The sequence below is a fragment of the Alligator mississippiensis genome, chromosome 3 (genome assembly GCF_030867095.1).
Source record: "Alligator mississippiensis isolate rAllMis1 chromosome 3, rAllMis1, whole genome shotgun sequence".
Classification (NCBI taxonomy): Eukaryota; Metazoa; Chordata; order Crocodylia; family Alligatoridae; genus Alligator; species Alligator mississippiensis.
This window is the reverse complement of record NC_081826.1, coordinates 274474526-274494910: the sequence shown is the minus strand read 5'-3', so window position 1 is coordinate 274494910 and position 20385 is coordinate 274474526. Positions and strand designations below refer to the sequence as shown.

General features: G+C 46.6%; 1 protein-coding gene across 4 annotated transcripts in view; it reads left to right on the top strand.

The window, feature by feature from the left end:
• The window catches only part of GHR (growth hormone receptor), a 227857-nt gene that overhangs the window by 97892 nt on the left and 109580 nt on the right, over positions 1-20385 (top strand). For all 4 annotated transcript variants that reach the window (XM_059725203.1, XM_059725201.1, XM_059725202.1 and 1 more), the window contains one exon: positions 9146-9226. In XM_059725203.1, the coding sequence (XP_059581186.1) occupies positions 9157-9226 (70 nt within the window). In that variant the 5' untranslated portion in view covers positions 9146-9156. The remainder of the gene's footprint in view (positions 1-9145; positions 9227-20385) is intronic.

Here is a 20385-nt window from a genome sequence, read left to right as displayed (position 1 = left end):
GAATCTGCTTCGAGTCGAATCAGGGACTGAAGGTTCACACGGCCCTATTGTCTACTACTTACCTAAAGTATATTTTTATACTATCTGATGGAGGAGGAATTGTGATGGTGTCCATAGAGAAACTGCGCTGGTTGGATTTGAAATTGATTTTTAAAAAGACAGACAAACATTTAGTTAAACAAATGCAAACTCCTGTATAGATATTCTTTATATCAATTTAAGTCAGGATTGGGCTAACTTGCATCTGGTGATTTTTCAAATCCAACACTTTATGTTAAACCTGTGTAAATTTGTATGCAAGTATAGCTATAGAGAATAAATGCAGTAGAAAGTGGGTTATAAGTGTTATTGTTAGCATGACCAGTTTTCTTTTTAATTTCTTTTCCATTTTTACTTTGTCATCCTGAAGTCATGCCAATGAATCTCTTTGGCCATCACATAACAGCCTTTATTGTATCTAATATTTAAGTCTATATCTTGCTTTATACTGTGTAAATTCCTCCTTTGGAGACTTTAATATGGTTAGCAACATGTGAAATAATTTAGTTTGAGTTTAGAGTTTGTAACTAATTTGTTCCAGCTTAACGCACCATTAAACATTTCCATTTGTCTAGGTTCATGCCAGCTTCCTGAACTGCATTTTGTAACCTCTCTGAGTATAACACATTGGAGACAATATCACATGAATAAATTCACAGGTTTTTCCAAATCTCATTTGCTTTTCAAGGTTCACTTGAATAATGGATGTTTTGACTTTGAGATACTGTCTAAAATATTTGAGGATTGTATTTTTCAGAAGTACTCAACAGTAGCCAGACTCTGATACCACTGAGATTCATGACAGTTTCACTGCCCATAATATGTTTCTCATTTATAACTACCAGTGTTTTCTTAGCTAAATTAATTAGCATGTCAAGGCTAAGAACATTTCAGACCTCAGCTGTTGTTGTCTTTATGCTGCGTACAAATCCAGACCATCAATAGCTTGATCCTAACCTGTATGGTATTGAATCATCCAGCTGAGGTTTGTATGGTTTTCTTTGTGTGAAGTTCTCAAGTAGTTTTAGTTCTAAAATTTACATTTCTGTAATAAATTAAATTAATTGAACAAAACGTGACCCAAATGAAAATGGTTTTCTAGTTGGAATGGTTTTTTGTCTGATCTTTTTATTAGTTCTCCTCTAACTCCTGCTTTTATATACATTTGAATCTTTTTCTTATAAAGTCTGATTAAGGAAATAAAATTCTGCATTTCACAGCTTCAGCTTACTGGGAAGACGCACCTTATGTTAACCCCAAGATACATATGAAACTACATAATTACTGGAGTATTTTATGCAACTCAGTCACTTTGTAGGGATGAGATTTTTCTTTCTAAGTTAAGTCACTGGAGTTTTTCTTTGCAAGGCACATTTTCTATTTCCACACTATTATTCCTTAATCTTTAGTATCCTGGATTACTACCAGCAATATTCAGAACATAATTTGTTATTACAAATTCAGACAGTTTATTATTTCTGCTTCTTAATACTTGGGTGCATAACACTGAAAAGCATTCTAAAAAAGCTGTTCTACAAAAACAGGCATTCATCCAGGCATTGTTGGTTAGTTGGTCCTAACTGCAGTGTCAGCTGGGAGAAAAATAGCTGCTTGGGCCAGTGGCACTTCTAAACTGTGTAGATTTGAAGGGCTTTAACTCATTCTAGCTGGAGATTTGTTCTGTCCTGTTGGAGTTCAGTGGAGCACGAGTAAGCATGCAAAGTGCTTTCTGTCAGGCCTGTTGGGTGAATCACTGTGCCATTTGTTATGCAAGAACAAAAATTGGACTATTTGCTATGGCAGATTTTATGCTGAGGTAGTTGGCATAAATGCACTGCAAAGATACAGAGTATTTATCTCCAGGAAAATATTGCAAATGCAAGCTCAATCTTTATTTCCTACAAGTGTGCATCTTAAATGCAACATAAATTTTGAGATCCTGAGATCACCTTTATGTTTGTTTCCTCCTAAGTAGCTTGTATTTGTTTGATAATTAAGTTATGTACATTCAGGCTTATTTGGAACCTTTCTGTACCTTACTCTTTGTTTTTCCTCCCTCTGCTGTGAAATACAGCAGCAGAGAGAAAAATAAATATTTTCTTCCAAATCAGGCCTACTTAATAACTGTTCATGTTACAACATACAGGACACCTTTGGTTCCTGAATACACATACATAATTTAATATGGCAGGGCAGCTTAACAAAAGCTGGCTGCAGGAAAAAAATACCTCCAATTTTGGGTTCTGAGGGTTAACTCAGATAGTAAAGGCAGAAATTGTTAATGTATAAGGGCAAAAGGAGGCTTTCTATATGTTGTTTTCCTTTTTTTTCTGTCAAATCCAGGGACTGGCCAGACTTAGAGGCCATGCTGAAACCGTGTCCTTGCTAACAGTGTTGAAGTGTTTTATTTGGTTGGTATAGAACAATGCTGTAAACCCAGTGCAAACTTCATGGACTGGTGGGCCACTGAAATTGTAAATCTCTCTCCTGAACAATCATGCATCCTTATCCTCAGATTGTTGATTAAAATATGGAGGAAGGGCAGAAAAATGAGATCCATAGAACAGTTATAAACCATGTATGTAGCCTCACAGATCACAGCCCAGAACATTTAAAAGCTGCACTATATTTCTCTTTTCTAGCCTAGTTTTGGCTGGTAGTGTCAAGTCTGATTCACTCCTGTGCTAGTAGTACCAGTCCACTTGTGACTGATATCATTCCTATAGAAAGGTCCAGAGAAATTCTCTCCCTTTTTATAGCTTCTGGCTCTATTTGTCTGCCAGACAAATTAGCCCCAGTTGACCCCTAGCCACATTCCCCTATGGCTGGGTTCCTTAGCAATGGCTGCACTGAGGACAGTCAGCTGTTGTATTTTTTTCCTCTGGTTTTAACCTTCTCCTTTTTCTGCCCACTTTGGGGCTGGGTACATAGCCTATTGCACACTTTCCTCAGAATATAATGCATGGTTGCTGTTGTTTTCCTAATCTGTTAAGTGACAGGAGTTTGTTTTGCAGACATAAAGGTCTGTGATGGAAGAAGCATTTACTAGACTCTGCACAGAATTAGTTTCTTTGTAAAGCTGAGAGAGCCTGAGAAGCCATTCCATGGCCTGAACAATGCTGTCCTTGTGGGACCCACTTTTGTGAGACAGCCATTAACACTGTAGTCTGCTATTGCTTCTGAATATATTCCCTTTTGCTAGGCAGTGGGTCTCATTACAAGGAGGTAGGTGCCATTTTGCAAGAGCAGTCTTCTTTACCAAGAAGTTTTTTCCATGAATGTAATTTTGGTTTACTTCAGGTCCTAGGACAAATTCTCTCTCAGACTCCAGAGATAATTATCTACTTGTCAGTACCAGAACACTTCCTGCAGCTCCAGTCTGCCCCTCCATGATAGGGAGGGGCATAGCTGTCGCAAGAGAGATGATGCTTGTAGTGCTATAGAAGTGTCTGATGGACGGAGGCAAGGAGTTCAACCCATGTTGACATAGTAAAGAGCCTAGCATATTTTCTTTGGATAGTATAGCTTCTCTCATCTGACAGAGGAATGGGAAGATCTGGGTTCCAGCCCTTCTTCAAGGACTTGTCCTCAGCCTGACAAAACCTATAAAACAGGTCTCCCACTTCCCAGTGACTGCTGTAGACACCAAACTATTGCATGCTCAAAAAGTACACCAAGTGGCTAGGCCCCTCAGGTCACTTAAGCAGTGAAAAACCTAAAGATTCTTGATTAACAACTTGGTTCAGCTAGTAGTTTCTCGGATTTTTTAGTGTTGCTGTGTGTGGCAGAGTGGGGCTCCCTGCCTAGCCACAGTGCTAGTTGCCCCACTTGCTTTTGGGCACGCCTCCCCACCTGACTCACCTGCCATGCCTTGTTCTTAATTAATTAAGATGTTAATTAAGGTGGGAGGCTGCCCATTCTTGCCTCAGTGCCAGGGGGTACTATCTGTGGCTCCATGCCTCCCCTACACTGCAGCCCATGCCTAGCAGATGGCATCCAGCTGTTAATCTCACCAGCCCCCCTCTGGGCCCCAGAATCCTCCAATCAGGACCCCTCTAAGATCCCTCCATTCAGGTGGCCTACCCTGCCTTCATTCAGGTTGTCTAGCTCCCTGAAACCATTTCCCCACTCAGGCACGGCCCCCCAGGACCTTTGGCCACACAGGCCCTGGCCTCACCTCCAAGGCCAGTCAGAACCCCAGGCCCTCAGCTCTGGGTGTCCCTCGCGGTGGGCCCCTGGCCCTTTTGACCCTTCTGGTCCTGGCCCCAGGATTCACCAGTCGAGGGTACTCTATGTCAGGCCTCTGCCACTCCAGCCCCATTCTCACTCCTGGGGTCTGCCTTCTGGCCCTACTAGCGGTTGACCCACCCGGTTGTGGCAGCTGGGGTGACTCACACCATGACTGGTGTTTCAGGGTCTCAAGGGGACTCTCACTCCCCCCCGGAGCAGCATGTCATTGTGCCCTCTCTATATAAACATATTGGGCTCTCAGCCCTCTGGTTTTCCTCCCCCTTCACTGGGGATCCTCATCTCTGCCCCCTCCCTTGGGGCTGCACACCACCTCCTCACTTGGGGCCACAGGGCTTCTCTCCCTGGTGGGCTCAGGTGGCCGTAGCCACGCCTGGCCCTACTACCTTTCCTCAGAGTCTTACACCCCACACAGGGCTCAGGTGGCTGTAGCCGTGCCTGGCCCCAACTCTCCCTCCTTGGGGTCTTGCACCCCACACAGGGCTCAGGTGGCTGCAGCCGTGCCTGGCCCCCAACTACCTCTGGTGTTATGCAAGCCCACCCAGAGGTGAGGGCTAGGGCTAAGGCGCCCCTACCCGCCTTTCACCGGGGTGATAACTGGCCTAGCATTTCCTGGGGGCTCCTGCACCACTGAGAGCCCCACCAGGCCACCCACTCCCTGCAGTGTGCAGTTTTAGGTCATGCCCAGGACCAGGAACCTCCAATTCATGCCCTACAGCTCCTGCCCTTACCTCTAGGATGATATGTAAAGCCTTGCAGCCAGGTGATGTTGCTGCAAAATGCTCTGCTTATATAGGCAGCCATGAATCTAAAATGGCTGCTGCAGTCAGGTGCTTGCTGGCTGCTTGGCTTAGGTCTTAAAGTGGCAGGCACCAACAGTGCTCTGCCATACACCTTCCCCCGGTACCTGGGGGAGGTTTCCCCTGCTGCTCCTCCAAAGCAGGCTCTCCTCGGAGCCTGTGAGAGCTCTCAAGTGGTGAGCCCCCCCAAAGGTGCTCCACCACACACCTCCCCCTTAAAATGAGATCTGGGGGGCTTCACTTGTCTGCCTTCCCTGCTGGGCTCTGTCCCAGCCTACTGTAGCCCCTGCCACGTGGCGAGCACCCCAAAGGTGCTCCTCCACACTGTGTTAAATATATTTGAGCAACTTTATTTCCATTAACGACGTTTTTATTTTAATGGCATGGGAATTTCCTTGCGCATTTTTCTTCAGAAAAGGAGGGAAACAGGGAGAGTTTTAGGAGGATGATAGAAAGAGTGTTTCTATGTGGGGTGAGAAGGGAATTTATGCCGCATTTCTGGGAGAAATGAGACCTAGTCAGAGCTCCCTTTCTATTATAAGTCTCCTGTGATTTAGCAAAATGGAGCACCGTTCTGTCCAACCACAGGAAGTTCACCAGAGCTCAGCTTCTCCTTCACCTGCTTATCCAGTCAGAAGAAGCCTGCAGGGTAATAGAAGAGCATGGCAGATGTCATGGATCTGTCTCTGGGGATAAAGTGAGAGGAATGCTAGGAGAAGAGAAAGTGGGATTGAAGAAAGTAACTCTCTGGAAAGTTTTTTGTGGAGCAATAGGGTTTCTTTGAAGGGTATCAGTGAGTGGGTGCCTTTTGCCCGCCCTTTTGTGTTAGAATTACCTTGATCTCTGACTTGTCCTCCTCACTCTTCTGCCACACCTTAATATTGTAAGACTATTCAAGAGGAGGAGGATTCTCTGCACAGAGGTCCGTCCAGAAGGGCCACAATGTTCCACATGGCTCCACCTTCCCTACACCCTGCCCCTTTCCTTCCAGGTGGTCATTTGCTAGTCTCTGCTGGTCTGGTGTGTGAGATGTCTGTGGGGTCTCTGCCCAAACTCTGCTGGGTTATTTTCTCTGAGGTTCTTCGGCCTGGGTTTCCCCTGGTTGATCACGTCATTGGCTGTACTCATCAGATCACACTATCCTCATCCTTTCTCTTTCTCTTCTTCTTGGTTGTCATCCCCACTCCTTCTTCCTGAGGATTCTACATTCCTGGGATAATCCAAGCTTGTCCTGTTCTACGCTTCTCTGTCCCTTCCATTCTTATTTCAGCCTCTGTAAACTAAAGCTTCTTTAAAGCCCCAGGTGTAGGAAATAAATCCTAATTAAACATAGATCAAACAAAAAGGGGGGGATCCTTCCTCCCAGTGGGCCTTCTTTTCCCTTAGGGACCTCAATCCAAAAGGGAGGTATCTTTTTCCCGGCCTATATTATCCCTCGTTTCCAGAATTCAAACAAATCCCCCTCAAAAAGGCCCTATCGCAGTTGTTCCCCTACACGAGTTCAGGTTCTGCTAGGTTGTCCCCATCCAGGTTTATGCCCTGCTTTTCTTTTTTTTTCCCCTCCAGCAGGCCAGGCAAATCTCCTCTTTGTCTCGGCCAACTCAGTTTCTCCCAGTCCCCACTACCCTCATTGGAACCGTCCTTTCTTCTTCCAGGTCCATGTCTGTCTGCCAGAACCTGATCTTCTCTCCCCTGACACTAGTTCCTGGGTTCACAGGGAAGACCCCTGTTAACCTATTGTCTGCTGCTGGTTAACTCTCCGGACACACTGGGGTGCTTCTGACTCAGGGTTTGCTGGGGTTGCAGCACTCCATGAAAGTTCAGTCAGAGAGGGTCCTCAGCTTCGCTGATCTTCCTTGGTCCAGTTGCCTGGTCCCTGCTCCAGGAGACACCAAATGCTGAGCCTTCTTCAGCATCTCCCTTTAAACTGCCTGGTCTTCTCTCCAGGCCAATCAGAGCTGGCTCTCTGGGGCACATGTTTTTTGGTCCAGGTGCCTGCCTAATTCCTTGGACTTCCCTGGACCTTGGTGTCTGGCATGCCAGGGATGCGCTGCTTGTTCAGATTCATCCCGGTAAGTTCCCCACCAGCTTGGCTGGCTCCGTGGGGGTCTAGCAGGGACTGGACTTCAGGCCCTGCTACAAAGGGGAACAAAGTGAAGGGGTAAAACAGTTAGATTAAAGGACAAGGTGAAAAGATGGGTTACCAGCTAGGAGAGAGATCTTACCAGTTCTGATATCTGGTATAGTCATCGTAGCTACTCCCTGAACACTAGAAGGTTTGCTATAGTGCACTTGCCTACTAGATGGCTTCTCCCCCATTTCTGTTGTCCTCTGATAGCCATACTGTATCCACTATTCCATACATCTCTCAGCTGCCTCCATTCCAATACCACAGCCATCCACCTACCCCAAATCCTATCAGCCATCTTCCTAGCTTGCTGCCAGCTTGATCTGTACAAGAGTTCCACTCAGACAAATCCACTTGTTCCTGTGAGCCAATTAGCAATGTAGCCCTTCAACTCTTCTTCCTCTCCTTGGGCTGGAAGAAACTCTTATTTCCCAACCCTACTTCCCTCCACCCCATACCAACTAGAATTGGCAGGGGTGCATGCGAGGACAACTGGCATGCATATGAGCTTAAGCCAATGATTCACAACCTTTTTGGACTTGAGGCACCCCTCACTGGACTTGAGGTAAGCCTTCATAACTCTTGTGAATTGAGTGGCACTCAGTTTCAAAAACAAATTTACATTACAGTGCTTGCAGAGGGACTCTGCAGATCTTTCAAGCAGGGACAAGCATGAGCCTGCCATTTAGCTACTTAGCTTATCTGCTTATCTTCTCGCATCCTGTGGAACGCTTCAAAAGATCTGGCAACACCTTAAGGTGCCCTGGCACCCTGGTTGAGAATTTCTGGCTTAGGCAGCTGGAGAACAAATGACTGGCAGATGTAGACAGTTCTGTTGGTTTGACTTTTCAGATCCTGGCTCAGTTCTGAGGGGATTAAAATGACCCTGTATGTATGCTAATTGTAAAACTTAAAAATCATCTGAGCTTGTGTATCTGATATATACAGTCTCCACTCTGGAGTTTCAAACAGGACATGGTGCTGGCACTGAAGTGGCTGGTCAGCCATGGCATTCGTTTGGTAATTGCTGTAACGTATTTATGACTTTTTTTTTCAGGAATATCCCTAAAACTTAAGGGCCAGTTTTCTAATATGTACAGTGTCTATCTCTGGTACTTACTTGGTCCTTATAGAAGGCTGATCTGCAGCTTCTGGGTGAGTTGGTAGCCTTTGTTACCTGTGAAGTTAGTAAAAACTGGTATTTTTTGCACAAAACATTTCAGTTCTGACCTGCAATCCTGTTTTTTTCTGAAACTTCGGACCAACTCTGTAGGGAAGTACTGTTTTGGCATGGACAGACGGAGTGACCTACTTAGGGTCCTACAGCAAGTCTGTGGCAGAGTAGAGAATTGACCCTGATCTCTGAAGGTGCATGTTCACATGGCCCATCCCATCCCTCTGTATTATCAGGGTGTTGATACATGTTTGTTCTGGGTGGTGCTAAAAATGTACTAGGCAGTCTTGCAATGCACATTTGTACTCACAGGGAAGAAACCAGCAGAACTTCCTAGAACTATGAACTGCCAAGGGAATATATTTTTTCCCCTTTAAAGGGAATTCTCTTTTTTTCTATTTTTCAAGAATGAGTTCAAGATTTAATCCTTTCATCCTCAGAGGGTTGCATGGAGAAATGTGTGCTAATGATTTCAAGACATAGACCAGGTGCTGAAAAAGCCTTATTGTCTTTTAACCATATTTCATCAGCTAGTACATTTCCGAGAGTAGTATTTACTGCCTCCCATAAACTGTAAGATACATTTTATTGCCTCATAAAGCACAAAATTATTATAATAAACTACCTTCATACACTTCTGGTTTAACTCTATTCAGAAATTAAATAAACTAGATGCTAGCTTAAATGGTACTGAAATGGAATAATTCAAGTTTATAAATCATCTCTTTGATTTCTTTGTCTCTTTTATGATTGCAGAACCCCGAGGTATGGATCTTTGGCAGCTGTTATTTACATTGGCACTGATCTGTGCAAATGATTCTCTTCCTACGAGTGAGGGTGAGTTCATGATGAAATGTCTTTGTCGTTAATGGTGACACACATGAGTTCTTTGGTTGCGGCAATGTGTATGCACTGAAGATTTTTCTGAAAAGGAAATTGTAGCTGTTATCTTTGTTTTGAAGGCCACAGATGAGTTTGTAACAAAATATCAAAGGGAAGCAGCAAATTAAACAGTCTTAGGCAGTGGTCACCAACCAGTCAATCTCGAAACCAGGGTCAGTCATGAAGCCTCGATAGTTGATCTCAGTCTGTCAGAGGCTCCACAATCAGGAGCGGCAGGACACACGTGGCTGAGCTGAGCCATGCCCCCTGCCACCCAGGCCGGGCTGGGTGAGTGGGGTCACAGCCTGGGCGACTTGTCCAGCAGGTGGGGGGCCAGGAGGAGGGCGCAGGGCAGTAGATCTTGGGGTGCCATTTACTTACAAAAAGTGATCTTGACCATAAAAAGGTTGAAAACCACTGGTCTAAGGGCTGTGGCACTGAATGGGTTGAGAGCTGAATCACTGTTTGTGTTACATATCTTCATGTCAAGCTATTCTACATTCAGCTAGGCTGCTTAAAATGCAGAAGCTTCCTGCGGCATGTTTGGACACTACCAGATGGATAGCAATCATCACTCAGATTGCTGGAATCAAAGAAACTCTCTTAGACCCATTTATGGGTCCCCCAGGGCTCTGTCCTTGGACCCATACTGTTCAACATCTTCATTAATGATGTGGACACTGGAGTCAGAAGCGGACTGGCCAAGTTCGCCGATGACACCAAACTTTGGGGCAAAACATCCACACCAGAAGACAGGCGGGTGATCCAGGCTGACCTGGACAGGCTCAGCAAGTGGGCGGATGAGAATCTGATGGTGTTCAAAGCCGATAAATGCAAGGTTCTCCACCTTGGGAAAAAAAACCCGCAGCATCCTTATAGGCTCGGCAGTGCTATGTCGGTTAGCACTATGGAAGAAAGAGACTTGGGGGTCATCACTGACCACAAGATGAACATGAGCCTGCAATGCGATGCTGCGGCTAGTAAAGCGACCAAAATGCTGGCTTGCATCTATAGATGCTTCTCAAGCAAATCCCGGGACGTCATTCTCCCCCTGTACTAGGCCTTAGTGAGGCCGCAGCTGGAGTACTGCGTCCAGTTTTGGGCTCCACAATTCAAAAAGAATGTGGAGAAGCTTGAGAGAGTCCAGAGAAGAGCCACGCGCATGATCAGAGGTCAGGGAAGCAGACCCTACGATGACAGGCTGAGAGCCCTGGGGCTCTTTAGCCTGGAAAAGCGCAGGCTCAGGGGTGATCTGATGGCCACCTACAAGTTTATCAGGGGTGACCACCAGTATCTAGGGGAACGTTTGTTCACCAGAGCGCCCCAAGGGATGACGAGGACGAATGGTCACAGACTACTACAAGATCGTTTCAGGCTGGACATAAGGAAGAATTTCTTTACTGTCTGAGCCCCCAAGGTCTGGAACAGCCTGCCACCGGAGGTTGTTCAAGCGCCTTCATTGAACACCTTCAAGATGAAACTGGATGCTTATCTTGCTGGGATCCTATGACCCCAGCTGATGTCCTGCCCTTTGGGCGGGGGGGCTGGACTCGATGATCTTCCGAGGTCCCTTCCAGCCCTAATGTCTATGAAATCTATGAAATCCTAAAATTCCTGTCTGTATCAAAAGCCTGTCTCTGGTACAGAGGTTATCAAAGAATTTTGGTCACCTCTGTACCTTCTAAAAGTTGCTGCTTGTTGTTTCCTGGTACATTCATAGTGTTAAAATGGGTACCAGTAAGAGATCTCATGGCAAAGGCTGGCATAGTATGAGCAAGTGGTACAATAAATGTCCCTCCGATGAAACTCTTTCAAACAGAGTAAAATCAGTAGGAAAGGATTTGAATAGAGGGCACAGTAAAAGGGGTGATGTTGTTAGCAATCAGCCAGAGTGCTTGTGCAATCAGATGGCAGACTATACCATGGCCTCCAAGGAGGTTCTCTGGACACTGCTCACAGTCACAGTGTTTGCCTGTTTATGCAGTGGTATTATATGGTTTACCTGTCTTCTGATCTTCCGGATTTCCACAATTCTTCCTTTCCCAATCGCCATCCACTTCCAGTTACTGCACATCTTCTCAGTAATGTACACAGATTGGAGGGGAAGGAGTTGGCAAATAGCCCATTCAGGCCAGGTTTTCTCTGGGGCTTTCCTTCTGTTCATCCAGAAGCCAGTATAACAACTTTAAACAGTACTGCTGTTCCAGAGGTGTGTCCAGTCTCAAGGGCTTGGTCATTTACACCCAGTCTTGTGTTGCTTCAGAACTAAAAGTTCCCATTGAGCCAAAAATCCCCAATGGGAGTTTTACCTTGTCCCTAATCTGTATAATTCCATTTGTCTTTCTTGGGCTCCTGTGTTACCTGTTGTGATCTTTAGGGAGTTTTTCTTTTGTAGCTACAGAGTTCTTCCACAATGACTGGTTTGATCAGATGCAACTAGCATATTCCCTGCCACTCCTGACCATCCCCTGAGGCAGCTGTAGAACAGCTGTGGTAGAACCAGCTTCTTAGATCGGTACCCCCTGACCTTTTAGCCAGAAATTAAATCTTAGCAGAGAATAGTAAAATGGGTAGGGTAACAAGGTAATTTTGGAGGAAGAGGAGTGGAAATGACATCCATTGGAAACTATAAATCAATAATTACATCTTTACTGAGAGGAAAGGGTATCTCAGTTTTTCAGGAGGTTTGTTTTCACTTTTTTTTCCAATGGATTTCTCTAAATCAGGAACTCAGGTCCTAATTAAATGTCAACAGAAGGGAAGTTTAAATGCAGCAGCCTTTCTTGATTTTTAGCATCTGGTTCTAAACCAAAGGAGCATGGATGAGTTCCCCATGACATGCGTGCGCACACCTGCTCTTCTTTTCCATACTAGGTAAAGATCTAATGCAAGTTTATTTATTCTACCCATTCTAATGTGGTTCTGGCTCTTCCTGGTGTTTCATACATGGTATTCATTCATGTTGGCAGTTACAGCTGTACCCAGCCCACCCCGCACCTGCTCCAGACTCACCTGACTGTGCTGAGCAGCAGCAGCAACTGGTTAGAAGCTGCTGCTTGGTGCAGGGAAAATGAGGCTCTTTCCTCTCACCACTGCAGGCCCTTCTCGCGCGGGCTCCAGGTGGCTGCAGCAAGAAGGGCCCAGCAGCAGAGAGGGGGAGGGGCCACTTTTTCCCCTGTGTCAAGCAGCAGCTTCTGCCTGGCCACCACTGGCTCTATTTTGCCAACCCTGGTTAAAACGGGCATGATTAGTGCTTGTTAAAAAATGAATACATTAATTTGTTTTTGCATTAATCACACCTGTTAACTGCAATTAATTGACAGCCCTAATATGTATACATATATTTTATACACACACACACACGCACACACACACAATATATACCAAAAATATAGTGTGTGTATCTATATATAGATCTCTGTTTCTATGGATATAGATATAGATACAGACAAACAAGGTTCTTTGGGTAGATGTAATATCTTTTATTAGACCAGATAAATAGTTGGAAAAACTGTTCTTTGCAAGCTTTGGGGCATAAACACCCTTCTTCAGGCATAGGGAGAGTTTGTTGGTGTAATATGTGCTCTCCGGGGTAGAATAGAAGCCAACATGCAAAATGAAGGTCTGTGAAAATGCAAATACGTGGCAGTGGGGATCAGAGGGAATGGGCAACAATAGGTGTGAGACAGGTAGGTGGGGAGGAATGGGGGAATGTTGAATTGGTGGTAGAATGTAATTGGTAAAATACAGACAGGTTACCGGGGGTTATTGGATGGCAGGCAAGTTATAATGCACGATAAATCCAATGTCTATATTTAGTCCATGAATTTTGTATATCCAGTAGATTTATGAAGTGAAATTCATAGGCTTATCTGTGAAAGGGGTTTTGTAAATTCCCTTTGAGGATTAGAACTGAGAGCTTGGAGAGAGAGTGGTTATCTTGTGAGAAGTGTGCACTCACAGGTAATTGGGTATTTTTGTCTTTGAATGCACACTGAAAATCTATCATTCTGGTATGCAGTTGTTGTTTGGTTTCTCCCACATATTTTCCATGAGGGCATTTACTACACTGGATGAGGTATATTACATTTCTGGAGGTGCAGGTGTTAAGTCCAGGAATGGTGATGGTTCTGTTGTGGGGTGTAGTTATTGTGGGAGTAGTAGAGATGCATGTGGCAGGTTTTACATTTCTTGTCCCAGCATAGTCTAGATCCATTTGGTATGCTTTGGGTCATAGGAAGTTTGTTTCTTTCTGATGATGAGGTTGGTGAGGTTCAGTGCTTATATATATTTGGTACGTTTGTGCTCTTCTAATATAATAAAAGTCTTACCACTCCTGGCCAAGTGTCTGTATGTCCGTAACACTCTGGGCCAACTGAACATGCACGGCCAGGAGCCTTACTGACAGATAGACAGACAGGCAGAGGTGGTGGGGGCCAGGGTGTGCTCTGCTGCATGGCGGGGAGGGGAGGCCAGGAGATGGGGGCATGGCTTGCGGCCCTATGAGGGGATGTGGTGCGGGGCTGTGTGGGGGCGTGGCACGTAGCGTGGAGGGGCAGAGCACATGGATGCAGGGTACTGTGCAGGTAGTGGGCACGGGGTGTGCAGGCAGAGCCTGCCGGCTGCAGCACATGGCTGCAAGGTGGGGTGCACCCCGTACACCCGCTCCCTGTGTGGCCATGCACTATGCACCCACACCCCATGCTATTCACCACCCCGTGTGGCCACCAGCCATGCCCCCCAGATGCGGGGAGTGTGTGCTGGCTGTGGCCACAGGCCACACAAGGCAGCAGGGGGGTGGGGAGGGTGCTGTGCAGGCATGTGGGGCACCGGCATGGGGGTACATGGGCAGCTCCTGCCAGCTGCAGCATGTAGCAACAGGCCAGGGCACACCCCATGTGCCCGCTCTGTGTACGGCACCCTACAGTCACACGCCATGCCCTCCTGTGTGCTATGCTACCCCCCACACAGCCACAGACCATGCCTCCCAGGTGCAGGGAATGCCTGCTGGCTGTGGCTGTAGGCCCTGGGGGTGGGGAAGGTGCCGCGCAGGCACATGGGTGCATGGGTAGCCGGCATGCAGGCACACGGGCAGCGCCCACTGGCTGCACCACATGGCCATGGTGCGAGGCATGCCCCCATGCCCATTAACCATGTGGCACTCAGCTGCTGCGCTCCCACCCCCCCATGGGGAGCAACTGCCAGCTGCAGTGTGTGGGGCACACTAGGCAGGGTGGGGCATGGCATACAGCTACACGGTGCTGTGCGTGGAGCTGGCACGGGAGCATCTGCTGGCTGAAGCACGTGGCTGCAGCATGCACACCATGCCCCCCACCCATGCCGCAAGCCATGCCCCTCCCCATGCCAAGTGCGCTGGCTGTCAGGTTGTGGGGGGCATGGTGCGTGGGTGCATGGGGAGTTGGCTGCAGCATGTGACTGCGGGTTGCACTTGGGGGGGGGGGGGGGCATGGCATGTGGCCAGAGGGTGCTGTGTGGGAACCTGGCATGGGAGTGCCTGCTGGCTGCACCCCATGCCATGCAGCTGGCAGGTGCTCCCCGCACCGTGGCCGCTCCCCACACCACGCCCCTCAACCGTGTGGTACCCTGCACCTGCTCACCCCACACCAAACCCCAGGGCTGCTCCCCATGCCACATAGCTGCAGCCGGCAGGCGCTCCCCATGCCATGGCCGCTCACTGCACCGTGCCATGTCCTGTGGCTGTGTGCCACCCCCTCCACATGCCTGTATGGCATGTGCGCCCACATGGCAGACCCCCCCCACGCCCCATGCCACACCCTGGGGATGCTCCCATCACCATGTTCTGTAGCTACACCCCCCCCGCATGGCACGCCCCCCCACGCGCCATGCACACCCTTGTGCACCACAGCTTAGGGCCGCTCCCTGTGCCACATGGGCACAGCCAGGTCTTCTGCCCACACCATGCAACCACAGCACGTATCACAGGAGTGAACACTGGCAGACATGGAGGCTTGGTCCTTCTGGGAGATGCCCTGAATGCCAGCCAGAACTTCTTCCCTCCTCTAGTTCTGCCCCAATTCCTCCAGCACACTGGGAGCTGGGAGAAATGGGGAAATAGCAGTTTCCCCAAAGCAGGGCATTTGCTCCACGCCAAAGCGCACATGCAGGGGCATGCTCAACAGCAAAAAATAGCTACATGAATTTGCTGCTCCTTTTTTTGCCGGTGCAAGTGCACGCTCCTGCATATGGGGACATGCAATGGGGTGCTACTGTGGAGTGTGAAATTGACCTATGTACAGAAAGACTGGCACAAGGTTCATGTTCCCTCAAGTTCTGAAAATAGGACTTAACTGCAACATCAGTGGTGTCAGCCTCAGGCTGGCCCTCTGCACAAGCACTAGGTCCACCCTGGGGTCACAGTGAAATCCAATACATGTTCTCCTCTGACTGGCAAGGGAGGGCTTGAAGCTGGCAGATGGAGAAGGACCCACAGGGCAATCAGGATCAAGTCTTGGATATTCAGTCACCCACTTGCTGTCTCTCTGTTGACCCAGCTCCCACTGAAACCTTCCCATTGACTATGCTAGGAGTTGCATGAGACCCTCCATGCAAACAGTCTGGCATATAAGTTTCTCATCCTGTTGCTAGTGGGCCTGTCTCTCCAGCTGACTTCACTGATGGTACACAGGCACCTGCAATCACAAGTGATATGACTCTAACAGTGTTGCATCCTTCTTTCCCCCTCTCCTCCTTCACCCCAAAATCTATAAAGTCAGGGGTCATCAGTATACAGCCAAGAGGCTTCAGCAGTATGCCAACAATGGTGGGCTTTACCCATGATGGGGTTTGTCCGTGAGGATCTGTGCCTGTGCCACAGCTTGATAGTGAGAGGAAGTGGTAGCACAGAAAAACTGCTGCCATCACCATTGCTATGTTGGACACTAGCCCACCTCAGGCCAACATCAGGTTGTTCCAGCCCCTGACTCTTGAGTTGCCGACTGACGAATAGATCCAAGGAGGTGATACTTCCCCTCTATCGGGCGCTGGTCAGACTGCAGTTGGAGTACTGCGTGCAATTCTGGGCACCGCACTTCAAGAGGGATGAGGATAACCTGGAGAGGATCCAGAGAAGGGCCACTTGTATGGTTAAGGGCCGGCAGACCAAGCCCTACGAGGAGAGACTAGAGAAACTGGACCTTTTCAGCCTCCACAAGAGAAGGTTGAGAGGCGACCTTGTGGCTGCCTATAAGTTCATCACGGGGGCACAGAAGAGAATTGGTGAGTTTGTATTCACCAAGGCGCCCCCAGGGGTTACAAGAAATAATGGCCACAAGCTAGCAGAGAGCAGATTTAGATTGGACATTAGGAAGAACTTCTTCACAGTTTGAGTGGCCAGCATCTGGAACAGGCTCCCAAGGGAGGTGGTGCTCTCCCCTACCCTGGGGGTCTTCAAGAGGAGGTTAGATGGGCATCTAGCTGGGGTCATCTAGACCCAACACTCTTTCCTGCCTATGCAGGGGGTCGGACTCGATGATCTATTGAGGTCCCTTCTGACCCTAACATCTATAAATCTATGAATCTATGACTGCTGTATAAGGGGATAGTTGCTGTATAAACAATTAACAGAAGAACCTGACCCAGATAAAACCCCACCTTTAAGCTTATTTCTTAAAGGCATAAGATAAGATTATAATGAGTGTGGAAAATAAAACGGTGGATGGCAAAGACAAGGGTCACAACAGGAGGATGGCACTTATTAACCAGTGTGGAAGCACACGGAGGAAAATCCTCAAAAGCATCTAAGCCCCATTTCCAGAGGTGACCAAGTCAGTTGGCTAAGACAACAGGTACTTTTGCAGACTTTGCCTGATAGCTTTATTGTTTTAGCTTACTGTAATGAAATAATTGAGCAAAAGATAAAATTTACCAGCAGACTACGTACCTATTTTCACTGTGTGGTGAAGTAGTGGCTTTAATTGAACAATAAGTATATGTGTGCATGCATGTGTATTTCTATGCAATTTTGTTTGTATTTTAGATGTATAAAATAAAAATATTTTCATTGCATTAAATGCATATTCAAATAGAAGAGTTATAAATCCTCTAGTGCAATTTACATAAAATCAAAGCCATTTAGCCTGAATACCCACCCTGTTTAAAAATGTACTGATCACAGTTTGAAAAATGAAGCAAAAATGATTTTGTCTGCTCGCTTCTGCTGAAACCCAGCAGTGTGTTCAGACTGTCAAACAAGCCAGCATGAGTCAAATGAGGGCAGAGAAGAGCAGATTTGGAGCCCATCCCATTAATGGAATAACACACAGACTCAAGCAGTTCCAAAACCAGTCTCCTCCCAGAGGAAAAGAGACCGGACATGTCCTGTTTTGTTTTGATTCTGGAATAAACTTTAATCCAGTAATGATGTGGCTATCCTGGCTTGTTATACTAATTCACCCCTCCCCACATCCCTACGCATTTAGGAGGAGGCATTCATGATTAGTGAAAGCAAAGCAAAACCACATTTAAGCACCCTGTCCACCTAGCATTATATTTAACTACTGTTCTACTTAATATGCTTATATTATTGCATGGCCGCTTCATTGGACTTTAGAAACTTTCAATTTTTTAAAAATACTGTAACAGTGAGTTAAAACATTTGTATTGAGTTACTCAACATAGAATCTATACATATCTTCCTTGTTATGTAAGGTAATATAATTTGTCATTTTCCATTTTAAATGCAGCTATTCAGGCTTCTTCAGCTAAGCTTACCCTCACTATACTGCTCTGCTTCTAATGAACTGCTTTGCGGGATATACATTTCTCTACCTGCTTTCCACTGGATTGAATCATAACTCCTCAGTTATATACCTGGGGCATGTCCAGATGAGCACAGCTGTGTGCTGTGTGATGCCACAAACACATCTGCAGCACTACATACTACAAAGTCAGTGTTCTCTGTGCTGCAAGGGCATGCTGCCCATGCATGTGTTGCTCCAGGGTTTTTTCCATGTTTTTTTTTTTTTAACCCCTGGATATTTTCCACGGGGTTTTTTTGACCCCTAGGTATCCAGGGGTTAAAAAAAACCATGGGAAAAGAAAACGGAACAGCGCATGCACAGGCAGTGCACACCACTGAAAAGCAGAACCAGGCCACCTGAAGCCACACTGTGGCTGCCAGCCAGGCTGTGCCCAGCAGGATCACCACTGCTGTAGCTCCAGGAGGCCCCCAGGTAAGGCTGCTGGGGCTAGTCCAGTGGTGGCCCCAGCCTCTGCTACCACTGTTGGAGTAACTTGCTGAATGCCAAAGCACTCATGGCACAGGTATTCCCTGGGGAACCAAACGCCTGCACTTGTATGGACGTGGCCCTGATGTTTATAATAGGCCTCTGTTCCTAACAAGGTGGTTCTTCACCTCAAAGAGCTTGGGGATTATTTCTGTTTAGTTAGTAGGAATAGTGTGCAGTGTGGGAACAACCAGGAGATAGTACATGACCATGAATTTAAAGACACGGGAATGTTTAGCGTGTAATTTAAGAGTACTTTGTTCTATAGCGTGTTGCCTGTTGAAAAGAGTGAAGATGAAAAAAATGCAGCATTCATTCTTACAAACCTTTTATGTATCGGCAGCTGCTGCTCACCCATATGTGGTCACTCAGGAGCATAGTTTAAACCAATCAGATGGAGATTCATGTAGTATAGAAAAAGATATTTATTTTAATATAAATAACCCAGGAGATTACAACTGAAATTTTAAAATCTAATTCACTTTCCTTCCCCTTCTCCCTTTTCTATTAACTTCTATTGCACTTCTGTTTGCACCGGCAGACTGATTGGTTTTACTTTTGAGGATTCTGTAGTATAAAAATCTATTCTAAGCTGTGAGAAGCAGGGAATTTTGTGGAGTATATTTTTTATTGAACTAGCTGCATGGTTGGACTAGACTATCACCTACAGTTCCTAACCACGTTGGTCCAGTAAAAGATATAACCTACAAAAATCCTTGCCTCTTGCATTATTTCCTGGACCATATCAGCTACAACATCACTCCCAACAGTGTTCTAAATTGTATCGCATTTGGGTTGCATAAATTAAGACTAAGCAGTTTAGGTGGCAAATGTAAGTGTTTGCTTTTAAAAACTGTACCTGTTTGAATTTAAAAATCAGTAGAATCAATTATTAGCTAAGCTTTGTAAAACCTTAATGTATAAGAACATTTATTGTGAATCAAAATGTAGTATCTATCTGACAAGTTAAGCAGCATTCCCAGTCATGAGGTGAGAGATCATTTGAGGTATCCCAAAGGTAAAGCTGCATGTTTGTTCATCTGCAGTGTGTAATGATGGTCACCCTGGGGTTGATCAGAATACATGAAAGGAAAACAGCTAAAGCAGGGGTGGGCAATTACTTTGGATGGAGGACCGCTTAAATTTTGGCAATCTGTCAAGGGTCACAAGGGTGGTCCCTCCCCTTGACAGGTGCCCCACCCCCTGGTCGCCATCTTGGGACCAGACATCCCACCCCCTGACCTTTGTCACCAGAAGTCCCTCCTTTTGCCCCTGGAAATATTCCTTTTGGGAGGGGGGGTTGCCATCTTGAAACTGGAAAAAACAAATTATATACTAAAAATCAAACATCCACAATAACATACTTTAATTTCATTTTTTAAAAATATTTTTGTCCTGATTTGTGTGTTTGCCTTGTGTATATAGAGGTGTTTGCATAATAGCTCAAAATGAAGTCTTACTATTGTATATTGGAGGGGGGGTGTGGAGGGATATGTGGTGTATGGGTGGGTGGGTATGGAGTTTATGGGGGGCTGTGGGGTGTATGTGTGTGCATGTGGGGTGTAGGGGAGGGTGTGAGGATGCATGGATGTGTGTGTGAGTGGGTATGGTTTTGTGGGGGGCTGTGGGGTGTGAGGAGAGGGAGGGTGGCTGGGGTGCGTGTGTGGTGGGGTGTGTCAACATAACAGTGGGAGGGCCCCCCTCCCCCCCCCCAGAGGCATGCAAGTGTGTGTGAGGAGGGTGTGGGTGGGTGCGGTGTTTGTGGGGCTTGCGGAGGAAGGTTTGAGGGTACGGTGGAGTGTGCATGGGAGCCCCTGTACCCACACCTGCCCCACAACAGCCTGGGGC